The sequence below is a fragment of the Chelonia mydas genome, chromosome 1 (assembly GCF_015237465.2).
Source record: "Chelonia mydas isolate rCheMyd1 chromosome 1, rCheMyd1.pri.v2, whole genome shotgun sequence".
In the NCBI taxonomy this organism is placed as follows: domain Eukaryota; kingdom Metazoa; phylum Chordata; order Testudines; family Cheloniidae; genus Chelonia; species Chelonia mydas.
The window spans coordinates 146,346,238-146,364,533 of record NC_057849.1 but is presented as its reverse complement, the minus strand read 5'-3'; the positions used below and the strand labels follow the sequence as shown (position 1 = coordinate 146,364,533).

General features: G+C 40.7%; 1 protein-coding gene across 7 annotated transcripts in view; it reads left to right on the top strand.

Annotated features, from left to right (window-relative positions):
- DMD (dystrophin) overlaps positions 1-18,296 on the top strand; it is a 1,912,888-nt gene that overhangs the window by 434,528 nt on the left and 1,460,064 nt on the right. For all 7 annotated transcript variants that reach the window (XM_043538015.1, XM_043538014.1, XM_043538013.1 and 4 more), the window contains exon 6: positions 6,511-6,683. In XM_043538015.1, the coding sequence (XP_043393950.1) occupies positions 6,511-6,683 (173 nt within the window). The remainder of the gene's footprint in view (positions 1-6,510; positions 6,684-18,296) is intronic.

Here is an 18,296-nt window from a genome sequence, read left to right as displayed (position 1 = left end):
GCCCACTTCATCGGATGCATAGAATGGAACATATAGTAAGATAGATATACACAGAGAAGGTGGAAGTTGCCATACAAACTATAAGAGGCTAATTAGTTGAGCTATTATCAGCAGGAGAAAAAAACTTTTGTAGTGAAAATCAAGCTGGCCCATTTAGACAGCTGACAAGAAGGTGTGAGGATACTTAACTTCGGAAAATAGATTCAATATGTGTAATGACTCAGCCACTCCCAGTCTCTATTCAAACCCAAGTTAATAGTATCTAGTTTGCATATTAATTCAAGCTCAGCAGTTTCTCATTGGAGTCTGTTTCTGAAGCTTTCCTGTTGAAAAATTGCCACCCTTAAATCTTTTACTGAGTGACCAGAGAGGTTGAAGTGTTCTCCTACCAGTTTTTGAATGTTATGGTTCCTGATGTCCAATTTGTGTCCATTTATTCTTTTGCGTAGAGACTGTCCAGTTTGGCCAATGTACATGGCAGAGGGCATTGCTGGCACATGATGGCATATATCACACTGGTAGATGTGCAGGTGAACGAGCCCCTGATGGTGTGGCAAATGCGATTAGGTCCTATGATGGTGTCCCTTGAATAAATATGTGGACAGAGTTGGCATCTGGCTTTGTTGCAAGGATATGTTCCTGGGTTTGTGTGTGTGTGTGGGGTGGTGTGTGGTTGCTGGAGAATATTTGCTTCAGGCTTGGGGGCTGTATATATTTAGAGAGAGAGAAAGAGATATACATCTGTACATTGCCAAATCTTTGTTAGAGAAGGGAAATCAAAGAAATGCACCTTGCACTTAGAACAAGTGGTGGTGAGGTTTGTGATGGCCCTTAATTACTGTGGGCCATCTTGGTGGTGGTATGAGTATATGTAGTGAAGGACAGGTAGATTTGTGTGTTTGCATATTGGTGGAACTTGAGCTCATGTCGTCTGACCAGTTCACATAGTGGCTGTATGTAGAGTTGCGCAACCAACCAACCAATTTTTCAGTTTGGTAGCCCAAATCTTCATTCTTAGTTGGTGGTGGATGGATGTGTGTGTGTGTGTGGGGGGGGGGGGGTTAGTTTGTCTGAAAAACTTTTCCCAGCTTCAGCGGCTTTGAGATATTGAATAGGACTGGAGAGAAAATTGATCCTTATTGGAACTCCACAAGTGGGAGGTCTAGTATGTCAGGTGGAGTTTCCCATCACTGCTTCCAGAAGGATTTAAACAATTTTAGTGCCTTACCCTTGATTCATGCTGCATCTCTCAGGTGTCCTATGGCTGACAGGGTCAAATGCTACAGAAAGATCTAGGAAGATGAGAATGGAGGTCTGCTACTGACAGCAGGAGATTATTCATCAGTGCCACTAACGTGGTTTTTAGTTACATGTGCAGCCCTAAATTCACATTATACCAGATTTAGGATATTTGCTTCTGTTACATGAGCTTTATGTTGACCTTTGTCTAGCTTTTCTGTGAGCTTGCTCAGGAAATGAAATCCCTTCCAAAAACTTCTTGTTTTTTTTTTATTGTTCTTACCTCTGATGTCCTCCATAATCTATGATTATATTCAAACAAACACACACAAAATAGGATAACATAGAACCAAAATACTTTTCCTGAATCCTTGTAAATAACACTTTTCTGAGAGCAGGTTTATTTCCCCTTTTCTGCTGTTTTCCCTCAACTTCCTCTCTCCATGGTTTGTAGTCCCTTTGCGTTATGTTAATCATCTAATTTAAAATCCTCCTTGTAGCCTTATGTCTACAAATGGCCATGAAGAACTATGGTGCTATATAAATAATATTGATATTTGCATTTAGTCATATAAGATTCATCACAGCGATTGAGAGGCAGGGAGGTGGGACTCTTAACCACTTTGCTTCAAATGAGTTGGGTGATTTGAAGACTGAGTTATTTCAAATGTCAAGGACTTAATTTTTCTTTTGGGATAGCTTAAACAAACTTTATCATTTTTTCTTGGCCACCTAGATCTTCTCTTGCTGTGACATATTAAAAAATTATGCAGGTCGCTTTTTCATTAGGCTAATGAAGATAGAGTGTATATATATCCTCCATATGTTAATGGGATGAAAAATCCCTGTAATTGGTGGTGTGATTCTAAGGAAGATATCGGATTGTAGAATCCTGAATGTAAACAAAATATGATTATCAAATAAAATGCAAGATGTATGTGCTAATATAAACTAGTGAATAAAAATATTAAATTTCCATATTTCTGGATTAATTCAGAGCCCCTGCTCGTTTTGCCAGGGATAGTATTGTACATGCATTTTAAAACTGGAATCCACATGTGCCCAGTTGAAAGGGCATTTTTTCCTGTTTCTTTAGCTTGTGGATTCAAGGGTAAAAGAACATGAATCTTTTCATAGAAGTGCAGATCGTCTGACCTGAAGGAGACCAATGTCTTGTCTAGTATTTCTAAAATATACAAATCCACACTGTTGTGGTGCTTGCCCACATTGTGGATGTGACATTCCCCAGGGTACAATCTGGACTGTTGAACAGCTGTGTCCCCTAAGTTCTCCTAACTGGGGTGCCTTTTACACTGCTTTGCTGTATGAACGTAAACTCCTAGCCCAGGGGTCCCCAATGCGGTGCCCGCCCTGCTGTCGAAATGCCGCCGCTGAGTGCAGCCACCGGAGAACAGCCCACTGAAATGCCACCGAGAAGTGTTGCCATTTCTCAGCGGCATTTTGGCGGCAACGCTTTTTGCCGCTTCTCAGCGGCATTTTGGCGGCGGGGTGTTTGGCGTCCACCACAGTCTTCTGGGAATAGGAATATGCTATTACCACAGAAAGGTTGGGGACCACTGTCCTAGCCTGTTCAGATACTGCCTCTGACTTGTAAAATAGTTGGGAGTGATTTTGCATGAATGCTCTGCCAGCCATTCATGACCTACATACAGGGCAACACCAGTAAATTATCTGTCCCAGCCTTGTCCCCGAGAAATGGGCATCTTGGACTGCCCAGCACTGTACTGGACAATGCAAGCTTGTAGGAAGTCCATCATTTCATCAAAGGAAAATGAAATGCACCAGCCCTGTTATACCAAATAGAGTTTACCACACACTTCAGTCCAAACACACTTTTTAAGATAAAACAATACTTAAGTTTATTAACTACAGAAAGAAAGGAAAGATTTCAAGTGACTAAAAGTAACAAGGCATAAAAGTCAGGATTGGTTATAAAAGTAACAAAAAGATAAATGCTTAACAAGCATTTAAGTGACTTTAAAAGCAAAAGATTTTTCTCACCATAAGCTTACAGCAGTCTGTACTGACTGAAAAGCCTCCCAGCTAGGAATCATCCCCTACCTCAGCTCAGTTCTTTAAGAGTTGATGATGTCATGAGTGAGATGAAGGCAGTCAAGTGTTTTTCTCCTCTCTTTATAATTCAGTTTCTTGTGCTAGAAACATCCTTGCTTAGTCATGGTGAAAAAACTGTCTCTTGTGGATGTCATGATGATGAAATGTAATTTTTTTTTATACCTCCGATCTGCTAGAGAATGGCCACTTAATTAAGTGATAGCCCACTTGACTTTGATATCTGTCTTTGTATCTTAAAAACAGGTTTGGGCCTGCCATTCTAACTTTTGAACATGTTACAGCCGTGTTATATGGTAGAATCTTTACATATGTTGCCACACCGATTTTACCAGGGCAATAATATTCAGCAGATCATGAGTTTTCAAATGATACTTCACAAGGTATACTTTGTACAATATTTATCAGTCTTCTAAAAGTGGTGAACATAATGGTGTAGACTGTCACAGCGATGTGCTAAAACAAAACCTAAAAGCTCACAAGATCCTGGTACAGGTATAAATCAGATTAAACTGCACAAGGCTGATTTTTTTTTTTGTTTCCATGCACCTTGTGTAACCATTTACAGCAATGCAAAGTGAGTGAGTGTAAAATGTTGCCATTCTCATTTGATCTACTAGTATAATCAACTATCTAAGCTGCAAGGCCACAGAGAATCTGGCCCAAGGATTTTAGAGATTAGTTTAAACGGACCTCTCAAGATTGTTATATACATATGAGCTCTACTTAATTCCATTAACTTTATTTTAGAATAATCAAAGGTAACGTAAGTGGTACCTTTTAATCGCTGGCAAAGTAATGTTAATCAGCAAAAAGAATGCTGCCACATGTGGTGGGTTAAAATGATTCCATGTGTAAAATCTTGATCAGATAGAAGTCACTGGGAGTTTTGTCACAGTCTATAACAGAGCCTGATATTTTCTTTTGGTGTGTACGTACGCTGATACCAAAGTTCACATCTCCCCGTGGTGCCCAAACCAACATCCTACAACACCATGTTCATTGTGAATCGGTTCTCAGAATAAGGACACCTTGAAATACATGTCAGCATCTTGTCAAGCAACGAGAAGAATTTCAAAGTTACAACTTAAACTCACATTTGGCCCTATTACAGAGTTAATCTTGTTTTATTCAGCAGCAGTCAGACTGAATGTTAAGTAATAGCCAATCTACCCTTTTGCATGTGGCTGCTTTTGCAACATTTCATCTTTTATGGCAGAATCTGATGTTCTCTTTGTTATCAATACAAAATTGCACTTAGTTAACTAAAGGTGTGATGTTTAAATGTATTTAGTTAAACTGGTGCAACTTTGTGTATGGACACTCTTAAATCACTTTAAACTTGGCTTATATTTGTCTAGTTTATTACTATAAAATTACAGGACAAGCTAAGCAGTAAAAGATGTTTTAAATTGATGTTGTCATGAGTTTTCACTGGTTTAACTCAACCAGTTACATTTTTCTGTAAACTGTCTGATTAGGGGGAAAAATCCTCATCACACGTGATGTGCACCCCTCGGGCAGCATGTATCCCAGAGGCATGGAAAAACGAGTAGCTTCATTCAGAAATTCATGTTTTCTCTAAGCTCTGTCTATTCCCATTGCATAAAACATGTAAGAACAAATCCTCCCTGTTCGAGTAACGAATCTGGATATGTTTGGTTATCTTATCTGTTACCCCTTTATCCCTGCTGTCCCTCACATTCACTGGCTCCTTTCTCCAGGTGAAAAAAATATCAGAACCTTATCACAAAAGTTTCCGACCACTAAATAGCGTTTTAGTCCTTTTACATTAATTGCACTTTTTTCCTCTAATGCATCTTTTCTAAGTTCACATGCATCGGCATAAACTCCCATAAACAATATATAGTATCAGTTGTACAAGTCATTTTACAGAGATGTAGCACATAGAATTTTCTGTTTTAAAATATTTTTAAAAATTTCAACTAACTGATAATTAACTTGGAAAAGAAATATTAAGTTTAAGGGAAATTGAATCCAGACTGAAGCATGTCAGGGGAAGAATAATAAAATAGCACCTGATGTGTTTATATAGAATTACTGTAGAACTTTTGTGTCTTTGGTTATTTAGCATGTTTATGAAATGCTAACTATTGGATGTCTGTCTGTGTTTTTTTTTTTTCTCCCCGAAATTGAGGCAGATTCATGTTGGAGGTGACAATGCATGCTAAATGCTTCAAATCTAAAAATTACTCTTCAGTGGCTATTTCTTGATGAAGAGTACAGAATGAAACAATATGTGGATAATTGGACAAGTTATAAGTGTCCAATTTGGATATTTAGTCCTTTATCCTAGTAGATACTTAATACTGGTTGGAAACATAGTAGAATAGAGATTACATTGGTTTAAAAACAAAAACCTCCTCTTAAAGACAGCATAACCCAATGTTGGGCACTGCTTAATAGAATAGTAATGAATGTGGGTAGGAAATGCATAAGTGTTCTCAGCTTGAAAAACTATCAGACTGAGTGTTGTCCTTTTGGGAAGCTCTCAGAATTGTCATTACAGTGAAATAACAGTGGGAGGCCTGGATATCTGTCCCTCTGATCAGAGTGGAACATGGTTAGCAATTCATAATTAATGTACTTAAACTCACTCATGAAAACAAAACCTGTACAAAACTGCTTAAATGGATGTGTTCCGTCTCTCCTTTTATTTGTGTGTGTGTGTATGTATATATATATATATAACCTTTTATATTCTAGTAGAAGGTACTGTTCTGTACCTAGTGGACACACTTAGCTCTCATTTATGCACCTCATTGATTTACCTACCTTTGTACTTATCCTATCAAGTAAGAAAACGTTGAAGAAAAAAAAACTCATGTCAAATAAACTCTCTCCCCGGATGATCCCAGACAAAACATACTCCCAAAATGTACCTTTTATATCAGGTAACTGGACTTGTAGTTGTTGTAGCAGTGAATATATTGAATACACAAGCAAAGAAGACAGGTCAAAACTGGTCCCTTTAGCAAAGTCAGACTTCCCTGCTCCTTTTATACAGTGATGTCAATTATATCTCATTTATTTATGAGACCCCATTCGTTATCACTTCTAGCTAAAGGATAAGGGAATTGGTGCTTATTTGGGTCAGGAAAATCGTTTGCTTTGAATAAATAAGTTCAGCCATTGTTGAAATTCTGTCTCCTAATGCAGGTCAAAGATGTAATGAAAAACATCATGGCTGGGTTGCAACAGACAAATAGTGAAAAGATCTTACTGAGCTGGGTCCGCCAGTCAACTCGCAATTACCCACAGGTCAATGTTATCAATTTCACCAGTAGCTGGTCTGATGGATTGGCTTTCAACGCACTCATCCACAGTCACAGGTAGGAAAACCAGTGTGTATCATTTTAGCAAATAGATTAAAGTTGATTGCAAAACATTGGTTTTAAAACAATGGCTTATTTTGTATAGAATTAAATTGTTGCGTCAGAGGTGCACCTTCAAAATGAACGACCGGTTTCAGAGTAGGAGCCATGTTAGTCTGTATTCACAAAAAGAAAAGGAGTACTTGTGGCAACTTAGAGACTAACAAATTTATTTGTGCATTAGCTTTCGTGAGCTACAGCTCACTTCATCAGATGCATTCAGTGGAAAATACAGTGGGGAGATTTATATACACAGAGAAGAGGCTCTACGCTACCAGCACTCCCAGCTATCTTCGATATACCACTGACTTCCTGAGGAAACTACAATCCATCGGTGATCTTCCTGAAAACACCATCCTGGCCACTATGGATGTAGAAGCCCTCTACGCCAACATTCCACACAAAGATGGACTACAAGCCGTCAAGAACAGTATCCTCGATAATGTCACGGCAAACCTGGTGGCTGAACTTTGTGACTTTGTCCTCACCCATAACTATTTCACATTTGGGGACAATGTATACCTTCAAATCAGTGGCACTGCTATGGGTACCCTCATGGCCCCACAGTATGCCAACATTTTTATGGCTGGCTTAGAACAACGCTTCCTCAGCTCTTGTCCCCTAATGCCCCTACTCGTGCTATATTGATGACATCTTCATCATCTGGACCCATGGAAAAGAAGCCCTTGTTGAAATCATGGTGGAATTCCTCAATTTCCATCCCACCATCAACCTCAGCCTGGACCAGTCCACACAAGAGATCCGCTTCCTGGACACTGGGGTGCTAATAAGCGATGGTCACATAAACACTACCCTATACCGGAAACCTACTGACCGCTATGCCTACCTACATGCTTCCAGCTTTCATCCAGACCACACCACATGATCCATTGTCTACAGCCAAGCTCTACGATACAATCGCATTTGCTCCAACCCCTCAGACAGAGACAAACGCCTACAAGATCTTTATCAAGCATTCTTACAACTACAATACCCACCTGCTGAAGTGAAGATACAAATTGACACAGCCAGAAGAGTACCCAGAAGTCACCTACTACAGGACAGGCCCAACAAAGAAAATAACAGAACACGACTAGCCATCACCTTCAGCCCCCAACTAAAACCTCTCCAACGTATCATCAAGGACCTACAACCTCTCCTGAAGGACGACCCATCACTCTCACAGATCTTGGGAGACAGGCCAGTCCTTGCTTACAGACAGCCCCCCAACCTGAAGCAAATAGTTACCAGCAACCACAAACCCCACAACAGAACCACAAACCCCACAACAGAACCACTAACCCAGGAACCTATCCTTGCAACAAAGCCCGTTGCCAACTGTGTCCACATATCTATTCGGGGACACCATCATAGGGCCTAATCACATCAGCTACACCATCAGAGGCTCGTTCACCTGCACATCTACCTATGTGATATATGCCATCATGTGCCAGCAATGCCCCTCTGCCATGTACATTGGTCAAACTGGACAATCTCTACATAAAAGAATAAATGGACTCCAATCAGATGTCAAGAATTATAACATTCAAAAACCAGTTGGAGAACACTTCAATCTCTCTGGTCACTCTATTACAGACCTAAAAGTGGCAATACTTCAAAAAAAAAAACTTCAGAAACAGACTCCAATGAGAGACAGCTGAATTGGAATTAATTTGCAAACTGGATACAATTAACTTGGGCTTGAATAGAGACTGGGAGTGGATGGGTCATTACACAAAGTAAAACTATTTCCCCCCCCACCCTCCACTGTTCCTCAGACGTTCTTGTCAGCTGCTGGAAATGGCCCACCTTGATTATCACTACAAAAGGTCTGCCCCCCCCGCTCTCCTGCTGGTAATAGCTCACCTTACCTGATCACTCTCCTTACAGTGTGTATGGTAACACCCATTGTTTCATGTTCTCTATGTATGTAAATCTCCCCACTGTATTTTCCACTGAATGCATCCGATGAAGTGAGCTGTAGCTCATGAAAGCTTATGCTCAAATAAATTTGTTAGTCTCTAAGTTGCCACAAGTACTCCTTCAAAATGAATGACGCTTTACCTATCAGGAAATGGGGCTATCAGAAGCTACTGTCTGTTTGCCTACATGTGTACTGTCAACTCTGCCGGAATCAACCCCTTGTAATCCTATTGCACATAACAGCCATGAAATATTTATTACAGGCAGCCCCCCACATTCTTCATAGTAAGTGTTGTTCCCCTCCCTTCCCTACCCATTTTCCCTGCATGCTGTTCCCCCCTATACTGCAGTCACTATGCTTGGTAAATTTTGGGGAAAAGTTGAACTTTCAGTGGTGACAGACAGCCACTGCAGTGTAAATTAATCATCTGCTACTCAGTTAACTTAACAGCTTCCTCCAGACAAGCAAAAACAGTGGCAAACTTGGGGCTCATCCTTCTAACATTCCATTTATTAAAGTGAAGTATGAACTTCAAAATCTAAACAGAGCCATTTAAAAATGTACTTAAGGCAATGAAACCTTTACACTGCTCCATATAATACATTCTGTCATGCACATTTTATAGACATGATAGAGTGTGATATAAAGATTGTTTGGCTATTTTCTTGATATCATCTTTAGAACTCATTTGTGCCTTTGCCATCCATAAATGTGGCCAGCGCAGATTCATACCAAAAAAATCTTTACACTGGGTATTCTGTGCACACGCTCTCTCTCTCACATGGACATATTATTGTATCTTAAAATCATTGGTTAGCCTTTGTACAGTATCGGATACTTTTCAATGGAAGTTACTATAAGAAGGCTACATGATTATTTGAGTGAGGGGAAATAATGTTTTGTACCACCACCAGCTATCTGAGGATCTCCAAGAAATTTATATTGAAGGCTTACTTAAGTTTTGCAACTCCCCTGTATTGTGAAAGGGAAATGAGTATACCAAGATAAATGCTTATCCAATATTAAACATGAAGTTTTGGAAGAAGGACTTGCTTCTCTAGCATCCCACCACACCATGTTTACTCCCTATAATTAGACTTTAAGAAGTTATAAATTAAAGTGATATTAACAAGTTTGTAATGAAACTTCTAGGAAGTTCTATTTTTTTTACATTGACATGCTGTAGTTTGCAATATAATTGTGACATTTTCCTATCCCGTGAATTTCAACTTTACTGAACTGCAAATGATTATATGCATCCAGTGGTCCACATGCCCACTGCAGAAGAGGATGGACTTTTGTTCCAGTCTATGGGCTGGAGTAGCAGCTGGAGTGAGTGGGCAGAAAAGCTGTGTGGTAGTACAGCACTCTGGCCCTAGTTGTGTGGGGAGTGATAGTAATTTCACTTCAGCTGTATGCTGAAGGAGCATGATGAAGTGGTTGGGCTCTATATAGGTAGAGTGAATTTTGGGGTGAAATAAACTCTATCTTCATAAAGCCCAGCCACATCTGGAACTAGGACAAACAAAAGACATTATCAGCAAGACAGTTAACTATTTCTCCTCCGCGCTGCCCCCCCCCCCAACTTAATTAAAAAAAGCTTTTTGGAGGACTAGATCTCTCACCTGCTCTTGAACACTAGGGGGATGGGGGGAAATGAGACCCACACTAAGTTGCCCCAATTATATTTGGAGAGGAGCCAGGGTCTAGAACTCAGGATGGAGTTCTTTGTCCCCTAGACTGTGTTGCTTCTGTAATAAATTCTTGGTGTGATCATTTTATTTTAAAGCTAAATTGTAGGTTGCTTTAAAAGTGGTAAGGACTGGAAGAAATTTTAATGTTGAAATGGTGCTCTGCCCGCTATTGGGACAGGACGGGTGAGTTGTCACCCATTAATAGCCAACTCTGTGCTCTTGCATAATGACAGCAGGCGTTAGCTGAGAGCTTTGTTAGACAGATACTGTTTTTAATTATACACGTAGCAGCATCAGCACAGTATGACTTAACTTGTTTAGGCACTTGAGGCAGGCAATAAGGAGAGGGCAGTGAACCTTAGTCCTTGTCTGTGAGAAGTTTAGCACCCTCTAGCAACCAACACAATCTAGCATTAATCTGACTGAACTGCAGCAGAAGTGTAGGCACAGTCATCACTGCCATAAGTCTGCAGACCTGATGTGTGTTCCTTTGTTTCGAAATAAAACTACAAATCTTTAAACAGGCAAATGTGGGAAAAATGGTAGAGAAGCACCAGAAGACGATCTGGAAGTCTGGCAGTGAGAGGAAAGGATGGTGGGAGATATTCCAATAACTTGTTTTGGAAGATTTTCTTCCTATTTCTGTTATAAAATTGAAGAGTGTTGCTACCAATTTCTTTCTAGGGGGAAATGCACCAACAGCAGGCTCGTCATCTATGCCTGCCTTTGACACTGGCTTTGGACAAACTGTACTATTCACTGCCTTAGCCAATAACAACTACTGTTCTTTCTAGCCATTTTATCTCTAAATGTTGTTGTCTTTCTGGTCATCACTTACAGTGCTCTTACCCATTCCTTTGCTCTGTTGCTTTCATTTCATATGTGATTTCAATCTTTCTGGCTCAAATATAGGAATGAAACTGCTTGATAGACATCAAAACCCACACCTTATTGAGGGTCTGATTTTTTATTTTTTATTTTTTTTTTAGTCCCACTGAAGACACTGGCAAAACTGCCTGTCTGACTGTCTCAGATACCAAGGTAGTTTGGGCCATATAAGTATCTGAGCATCTCCCGATCTTTTTAATGTATTCATGTCCAAAACACCCATGTAGTGTAGGGAAATTCCATTATTCCTATTTTACAGATCAGGGACTCGGGCAGAGTGAGATGAGGTTATTAGATACACATCACACGGGAAGTCTGGGGCATCAGATTGATTGACTCCCATTGATTTCACTGACACAGGATTAGGCCCTCACACTGGGTTAAAGAATCACAACTAAGGTCTACAGAAGGTAACTAGTGTCCAGTAAATACAACTAGTTGTGTGTGTGAGAGAGCAGCACCACAATCTTCACATTATGGAGACAAATAATTCCATGTTATGGAATTTCTTTTTTCTTCAAGGAAAAAAATGGATATTACAGAAATACTGGTCCTGATCCTCCACTGCATTACTTGAGTTTTACAGTGATGTAAAACTGTTTACATTAATTTCAGTAGAGTCACACTGGCATAAAACAGGGATAACACAAAGATGAATCAGTTCCACTGCATTAGGAGAACATGAAGGTCCTATTAGATATTCAAAAGTCAGGAAATAACAAATGTAAACTTGCATGAACAACTTTGTACATTACATTATGCCTATACATCCTGCAATGACTTATGCGCTTTTTAAATTGTATGCACTGTGAATAGCCCTATTGAAGTTCAGTAATAGTACTTAGTGTTCAGAGTAACAGCCGTGTTAGTCTGTATTCGCAAAAAGAAAAGGAGTACTTGTGGCACCTTAGAGACTAACCAATTTATTTGAGCATGAGCTTTCGTGAGCTACAGCTCACTTCATCGGATGCATACTGTGGAAACTGCAGAAGACATTATATACACAGAGACCATGAAACAATACCTCCTCCCACCCCACTCTCCTGCTGGAGAGTGAGTTTTGGGGGGGGGGCAGAGGGTGAGAAAACCTGGATTTGTGCTGGAAATGGCCCAACTTGATGATCACTTTAGATAAGCTATTACCAGCAGGAGAGTGGGGTGGGAGGAGGTATTGTTTCATGGTCTCTGTGTATATAATGTCTTCTGCAGTTTCCTCAGTATGCATCCGATGAGGTGAGCTGTAGCTCACGAAAGCTCATGCTCAAATAAATTGGTTAGTCTCTAAGGTGCCACAAGTACTCCTTTTTTTTTTTTTTTTTTTTTTTTTTGCGAGTACTTAGTGTGTAAAGTTAAGCACATGTATAAGTCTTTGCAGGATCAGTATTTTTATGTAATTTTTTCTTTAGGGTGAAAATAACAATATTATCTTTTCCAACTTTTTATTCACTGTTCAAATCCTTTTTATTCTGGGAAAGAAACAGGTGCTGCTATTAATGCAAGTACCCGTGAGCATGGTTTTGATGGCTTTATTGTATGGAAACCACAGAGGTGGAGGTGGCAAAGGTGTTCTGGAAGTTGAATACCAGAGCACAACAGCTCTAGTTGCCATAAAATAATCTGGCAATAGTATCAAATGAAGAAAGTGACTGTACCAGTCATATTTATTTGTTGATTTTACTACTGTACAATAAAAGAACACCTAGCCCTTTAAAAATACGCTAATTAAATGGAAAGACCTGTCAATTATCCAAAGATCAAATTCAGCATTTGCCCCACATCAAATTTGAACGAACACCTGCTTGTAATTGATACTGCTGTGCTGCCTAGCAAGGAGGGAACTGAGATATCACAGGTTCAAGCACTATCTCTTGGTCTCACACTAGACTACTGTGGGGGCAACCATCTGCTGGGTTCTCAGGTAGTTTAGCTTCCAGAACCTGAATGGAGTCCAGCCACTTCCCCGTCTTTGGAGTCTTAAGCACATTTCAGGGTCCAGATCCTCTGTCTACCACCCCATCCTGAGAGCTGAAACCTACTGTTCTGCTGCCTATGCTTAGTGCTGACTCTTCAGACCCACATATAGTTTTAGAAGACAAGCTTCCAGACTCATTGAAAGGTGTGGTTTATCACTTCAATGAGTCATCTAGTAGTTGTAAAGCAAAGAACAGACTGATGATTTGCACATATTTTAATACTATTGCTCTTTGACTCAATCACATTAAACAAGGAGAGAACACAGGTAATTTAGAACACAACAAATATCCTAAAGGCAATGCCCCTCACTAGCTCACCCTTCTGTTTGGAGTTCATCTTTGTTTAGGAAGGTAGGTGGCATCCCTTGTCTCACTGGCTTGTAGGTGCTGTGTTGCTTCTCCCTCCTCTTGAGCTGGAGAACAATGGCCGCAAAACCTTTTTTAAACCTTCAGGTGACTCCCCTATCAGCCCCAATATGTGATGAGACCCCTACCAGATGACTTTGTTGCCAAAGTGACCCCCCCACACACCCCCCGGCTCCCGAGTTGAGACTTGAAAAACTGGTTGCCCTAGGCTGCAATCATCTTTGCCATCTGGATGGGCAATAGTCAAAATCTAATGGCCCTGTATTGTTTGTCCTGTGCCAGGGTCTCTCTGAAATTGTAGTTCAAGATAGAGGATAGATACCAGCCTTACAATTAAAATGAAGTTTGCAGTCTGATACAGACAAACATGGAATTCATAATCTCACATGGAATTCATATATTGTGCAGATTTCCAAAATCATTCCATAAGGAAATAAAGGTGTCCTTGGTGGGGATGATGGTGATGCGTCATCGATCCTTAGAAAGCAAATGTATGTGATTGATCAATATCTGTAGGATTAGCTAAAGGCTATTTAAGAAATGAGAGATTCCAGTTCAGATGCTAGAAGGTGGGGCAGACTAATAGGAAAGGCAAGATCCCTGCGTGAAGAGTCCCCCTATACCAGTCAATTCTTCTTTAGTAATTGGGTAGCATTGACGCTCGCCAAGTATTCAAGGGGTAGTTAAAATAGTTCATTTTTTCTCTCTCTGATGCGGTGTACCAACCCCGCATTGGTGAGGCAAGAGTTAAAGAGCTGCTCCGGGTCTAAGAGGCCCTAGGCTGCAATCATCTTTGCCATCTGATGCTTTCTAAGGGTAGATGACGCATCACCATCATCCCCACCGTGGGCACCTTTACTTCCTTATGGAATGATTTTGGAAATCTGTACAATGTATGAATTCCGTGTGAGATTATGAATTCCATGTGTGTCTGCATCAGACTGCAAACTTCATTTTCATTGTAAGGCAGGTATCTATCCTCTATCTTGAACTAGAATTCCAGAGAGACGCTGGCACAGGACAAACAATACAGGGCCATTAGATTTTGACTATTGACTATTGCCTCTGCTGGGCATGCTCCCAGTGGAGGGAGCATTTTAAAAGGGAGTGACTCAGCTTAGTCTGAGCTGACCACAGAAGAGAGCAGTCAGGTGCAGCAGCCTTCCACCGAGAAGCCACCAGCAGCCTTCTAGCCAAACAACTGGAAGCCTGTCAATCGCATGATGACTTACTTGCTATTGCCAGAGGAGGAGACTTTGGGGACAGATCAGCAGGAAACACAGGCAGGATCACAATTCCAGCTCAAGATGGTGCCAGAGGCACTGGAACAAGGGTAGGAAGTGACCTAGGGAGTGTGTTTAGGGGTATCATGCCCCTGGCCCTGTAAAAGGTCCACTGCTTCAAAGAGCCCTGGGTTGGAACCTGGGATTCCACCCCTCCACCCCCCCCCCCCCCCCCGCAAAAAAAAAAACAAAAAAACAAAACAGTGATTGACACAACCTGGAGCAATTCCTGCTAGGCAAGGTGGCCTTTAGACTCTTGGAGTGGGTGATGCTACCCCAAACCATAACTGACCCTTGGTGTTATGCCCTGGACTTGGAGCATCTCCATTGGGCAATAATGCTGATACAGAGCACACAGTCAATCCCCTGACACACTCACAGCCACCCTCATTCAATATTCTGAAGGACCAATGTAGCAACTGTCAAAAGAAAAACATTCTTAGGGTGGGCTATCAGCACTGCAGTTTGCTCTAGGTGCAGATGAGCTGTCAGAGGGATGTTGGATCTCGACCATTGTTCCCTCTATTATTTTTGTACATTCTGTGTGTGGAATAACAGGCTTACAGAGTATGAGTTTAACACTTTTGAGTGCAGCCTCTTCATCCTCCCCATACACATGGACTTATGTCCATTCTCTTCCATTTCTGATCTCTTCCCTGAAATTCGGTCCAGCTATTGTCATTCACTCTCCATTCCCATTTGACCCTTCATTTGTCTCATTCACCTTCTCCCATCCCTGCATCTTATTCAATATTCCCCATCCCATTGTCTTTCTCCCTAATGCCTTATTCCGTTTCTCTCTCTCTCACCCCATCAGGCCCATCCTGGGTTTTTTTTTTCTTCTCCACCACTGGTTTATCCCATTCTTTCTCTCCCTAACGTGCTCTCTGCCACCCCTCTCTTTTCCCATCCCCTCTCTCCTAGCTTTTCCTTTCCCTTTCTCTCCCTACTTCTCCACTGGACCTATCCCCTTCTCTGTTTCTCTTTCAGAGCCCATTAGTAAACAAGCATCTGTGGCCCAGATGTTCAAAAAAGTGAATTTTATCTTCTGTATAGGGAATAATGTTCAGTGGAAGCACATACTGCATATGCTGAATCCATTCATGTGGAAAATTACCTAGGTGTGTAAGCATGCAATCATATCTTTGTAGTGCCTGATTCCAGAGATTATGCAGTCTGCTGCAATCTGGCAGTTAAACATGCCATTTCTCACTTCAAGTGATAGGGGCTCCTGCTTTTTCCGGTAGAAGGTTGTCTTTGGTTCAAGCTGCACCATTGACTGTACTGACTGATTGCATATTCAGACATGGATTCTTTACACATACATAAGGCCCCACCAAATACACGGTGCATTTTGTTCAATTTCACGGTCATAGGATTTTTAAAATCATAAATTTCATTAATTCAGATATTTAAATCTGAAACTTCAGTCTTGTACTTGTAGGGATCCTGACACACAAGGGGATTGTGTGTGTGGGGGGGGGGGTGTCACAAGGTTATTTTAGGACAGTTGTGGTATTGCCACCCTTACTTCTGTGTGCTGCTGGTGGTGGCAGTGCTGCCTTCAGAGCTAGGCGGCCAGAGAGCAACAGTTGCTGGCCAGGAGCCCAGCTCAGAAGGCAGCGCCACTGCCAGCAGAAATGGCCCAGAAGTAAGGATGGCATGGTATAGTATTGCTACCCTTACTTCTGTGCTGTTGCCTTCAGAGCTGAGCCCTTGGCCAGCAGCCACCACTGTCCAGACACCCAGCTCTGAAGGCAGTGCAGAAGTAAGGGTGGCAATATCACAATGCTCCAAAATAACCTTGCAATACTGCTGCAACCCCCTTTTGGGTCGGGACCCCCCGTTTGAGAAATGCGGGTCTCCCCTGTGAAATCTGTATAGTATAGGGTAAAAGTACACCGAAGACCAGTTTTCACAGCGTGTGACATGTTTGTCATGGCCATGAATTTGGTAGGGCCCTATGCATACATATGCGCACCAGCTTTTCCTGCCTGAAAACTGCTGAGTACCCACAGCTCCCATTGACTGGAATTTTGAGTACTCCACTTTGCTGAAAATCAAGTACTAACTATTCAGCAAACCATGAACCTGCTGTGATTTTCCTTATATTAATGTGAATGAACACTCATCACATGAAAATGCCCTTTGATGCCTGTTCCTTGGACGTGAATTAGAGGTGATAAGGAGAGAGGCTGAGTGAATGATGGAAACATAGCATGGTCATTAACTTAAACAGAGTGACCAGTGTGGGTCTAGTTTTTTTTTGCAAACCACTCGTACTGCTCCAATCCTATCCTTTGCACAAAAGTGGAGAAACAACAAGCAAAGAAAAAGAAGACATCCTGTAATACCCAACACAGTTCAGGAACTTTAACCTTCGGAATTTTTACTACAAACTTTCATATAAATTCCCGTTGACATTAATGAGAATTAGGCAGACATATTGTTTCTGAAGTGCCACATTTTAAAACTCCGTCTTCTTTCACTTGCACCTCATGATATTATTTTTATGGAACAGTATTAAGAATGGTTTTCTGAATACAATAGTAATCCATTAAGAGCATTTTACTGTCTGATTAGTTCTATAGCACATGCAAGGCAGCCTATTCTATTTCTACCAATATTTTTTCCCTTTAAAAGCATCATCCTTTTTTTCTTGTTCCGAAGAAATATTTTCTAAAACGTATACAGGATCTTGTTTTGTATTCCTCCAGAGCGGAGATGTTCAGCTGAGTTTTCATATTATTAAATTGTAATTCAACAAATAGATTTAGCATTCTACACATCAGAAAACATCACATACAGTATGCAGAAAGGTTTTAGAAATACCATTTTACTGTGATTTCAATTATAATATTTTTTGAAAAGTCATTTTAGGTGACTCCCAGTAGATCTGGCAAATCAGTTTGAAATGATTAGACATAACTTTTAAAATATACTTAAGTATACATTACACAGTATACACTTGCTGTATAATAATGAGTGCATTATTGATTTATATTTTCAGCATTTTTCAGGCTGAGCCCCACTTTCTGTTACATGATCATTGGGCAACAGTTGTGTCCATATACTTCGTTAGTTTATTTCTCTAAATACAAAGGAAGTGGAAATGTGCTTCACTGGTTACAGCAGAAGATTGCGGAGGACTCCTGAGTTCTATTCTTGCTTCTGCAGTGCCACTAACGTGCCGTATCATTTCAAGCTAGTCATGCCTATTCGGTCTGTTGTTTTGAGGCCTTATGCTTCACCCATTACCACAGCATTTGATGCCCTTCTCTGTGCCTCATTTCACTTACCTGTTGAATGTGTAAATACTTATCTCAAACAGATAATTTAGCCTAGCAATATTATTTGTAAAACTCCATTGAGATCCTTGCATGAGAGGTTCAGGGGTTTATTTTAGTGGCTGGATAGTTATCCATTCCTCAATGTTCTGGGTC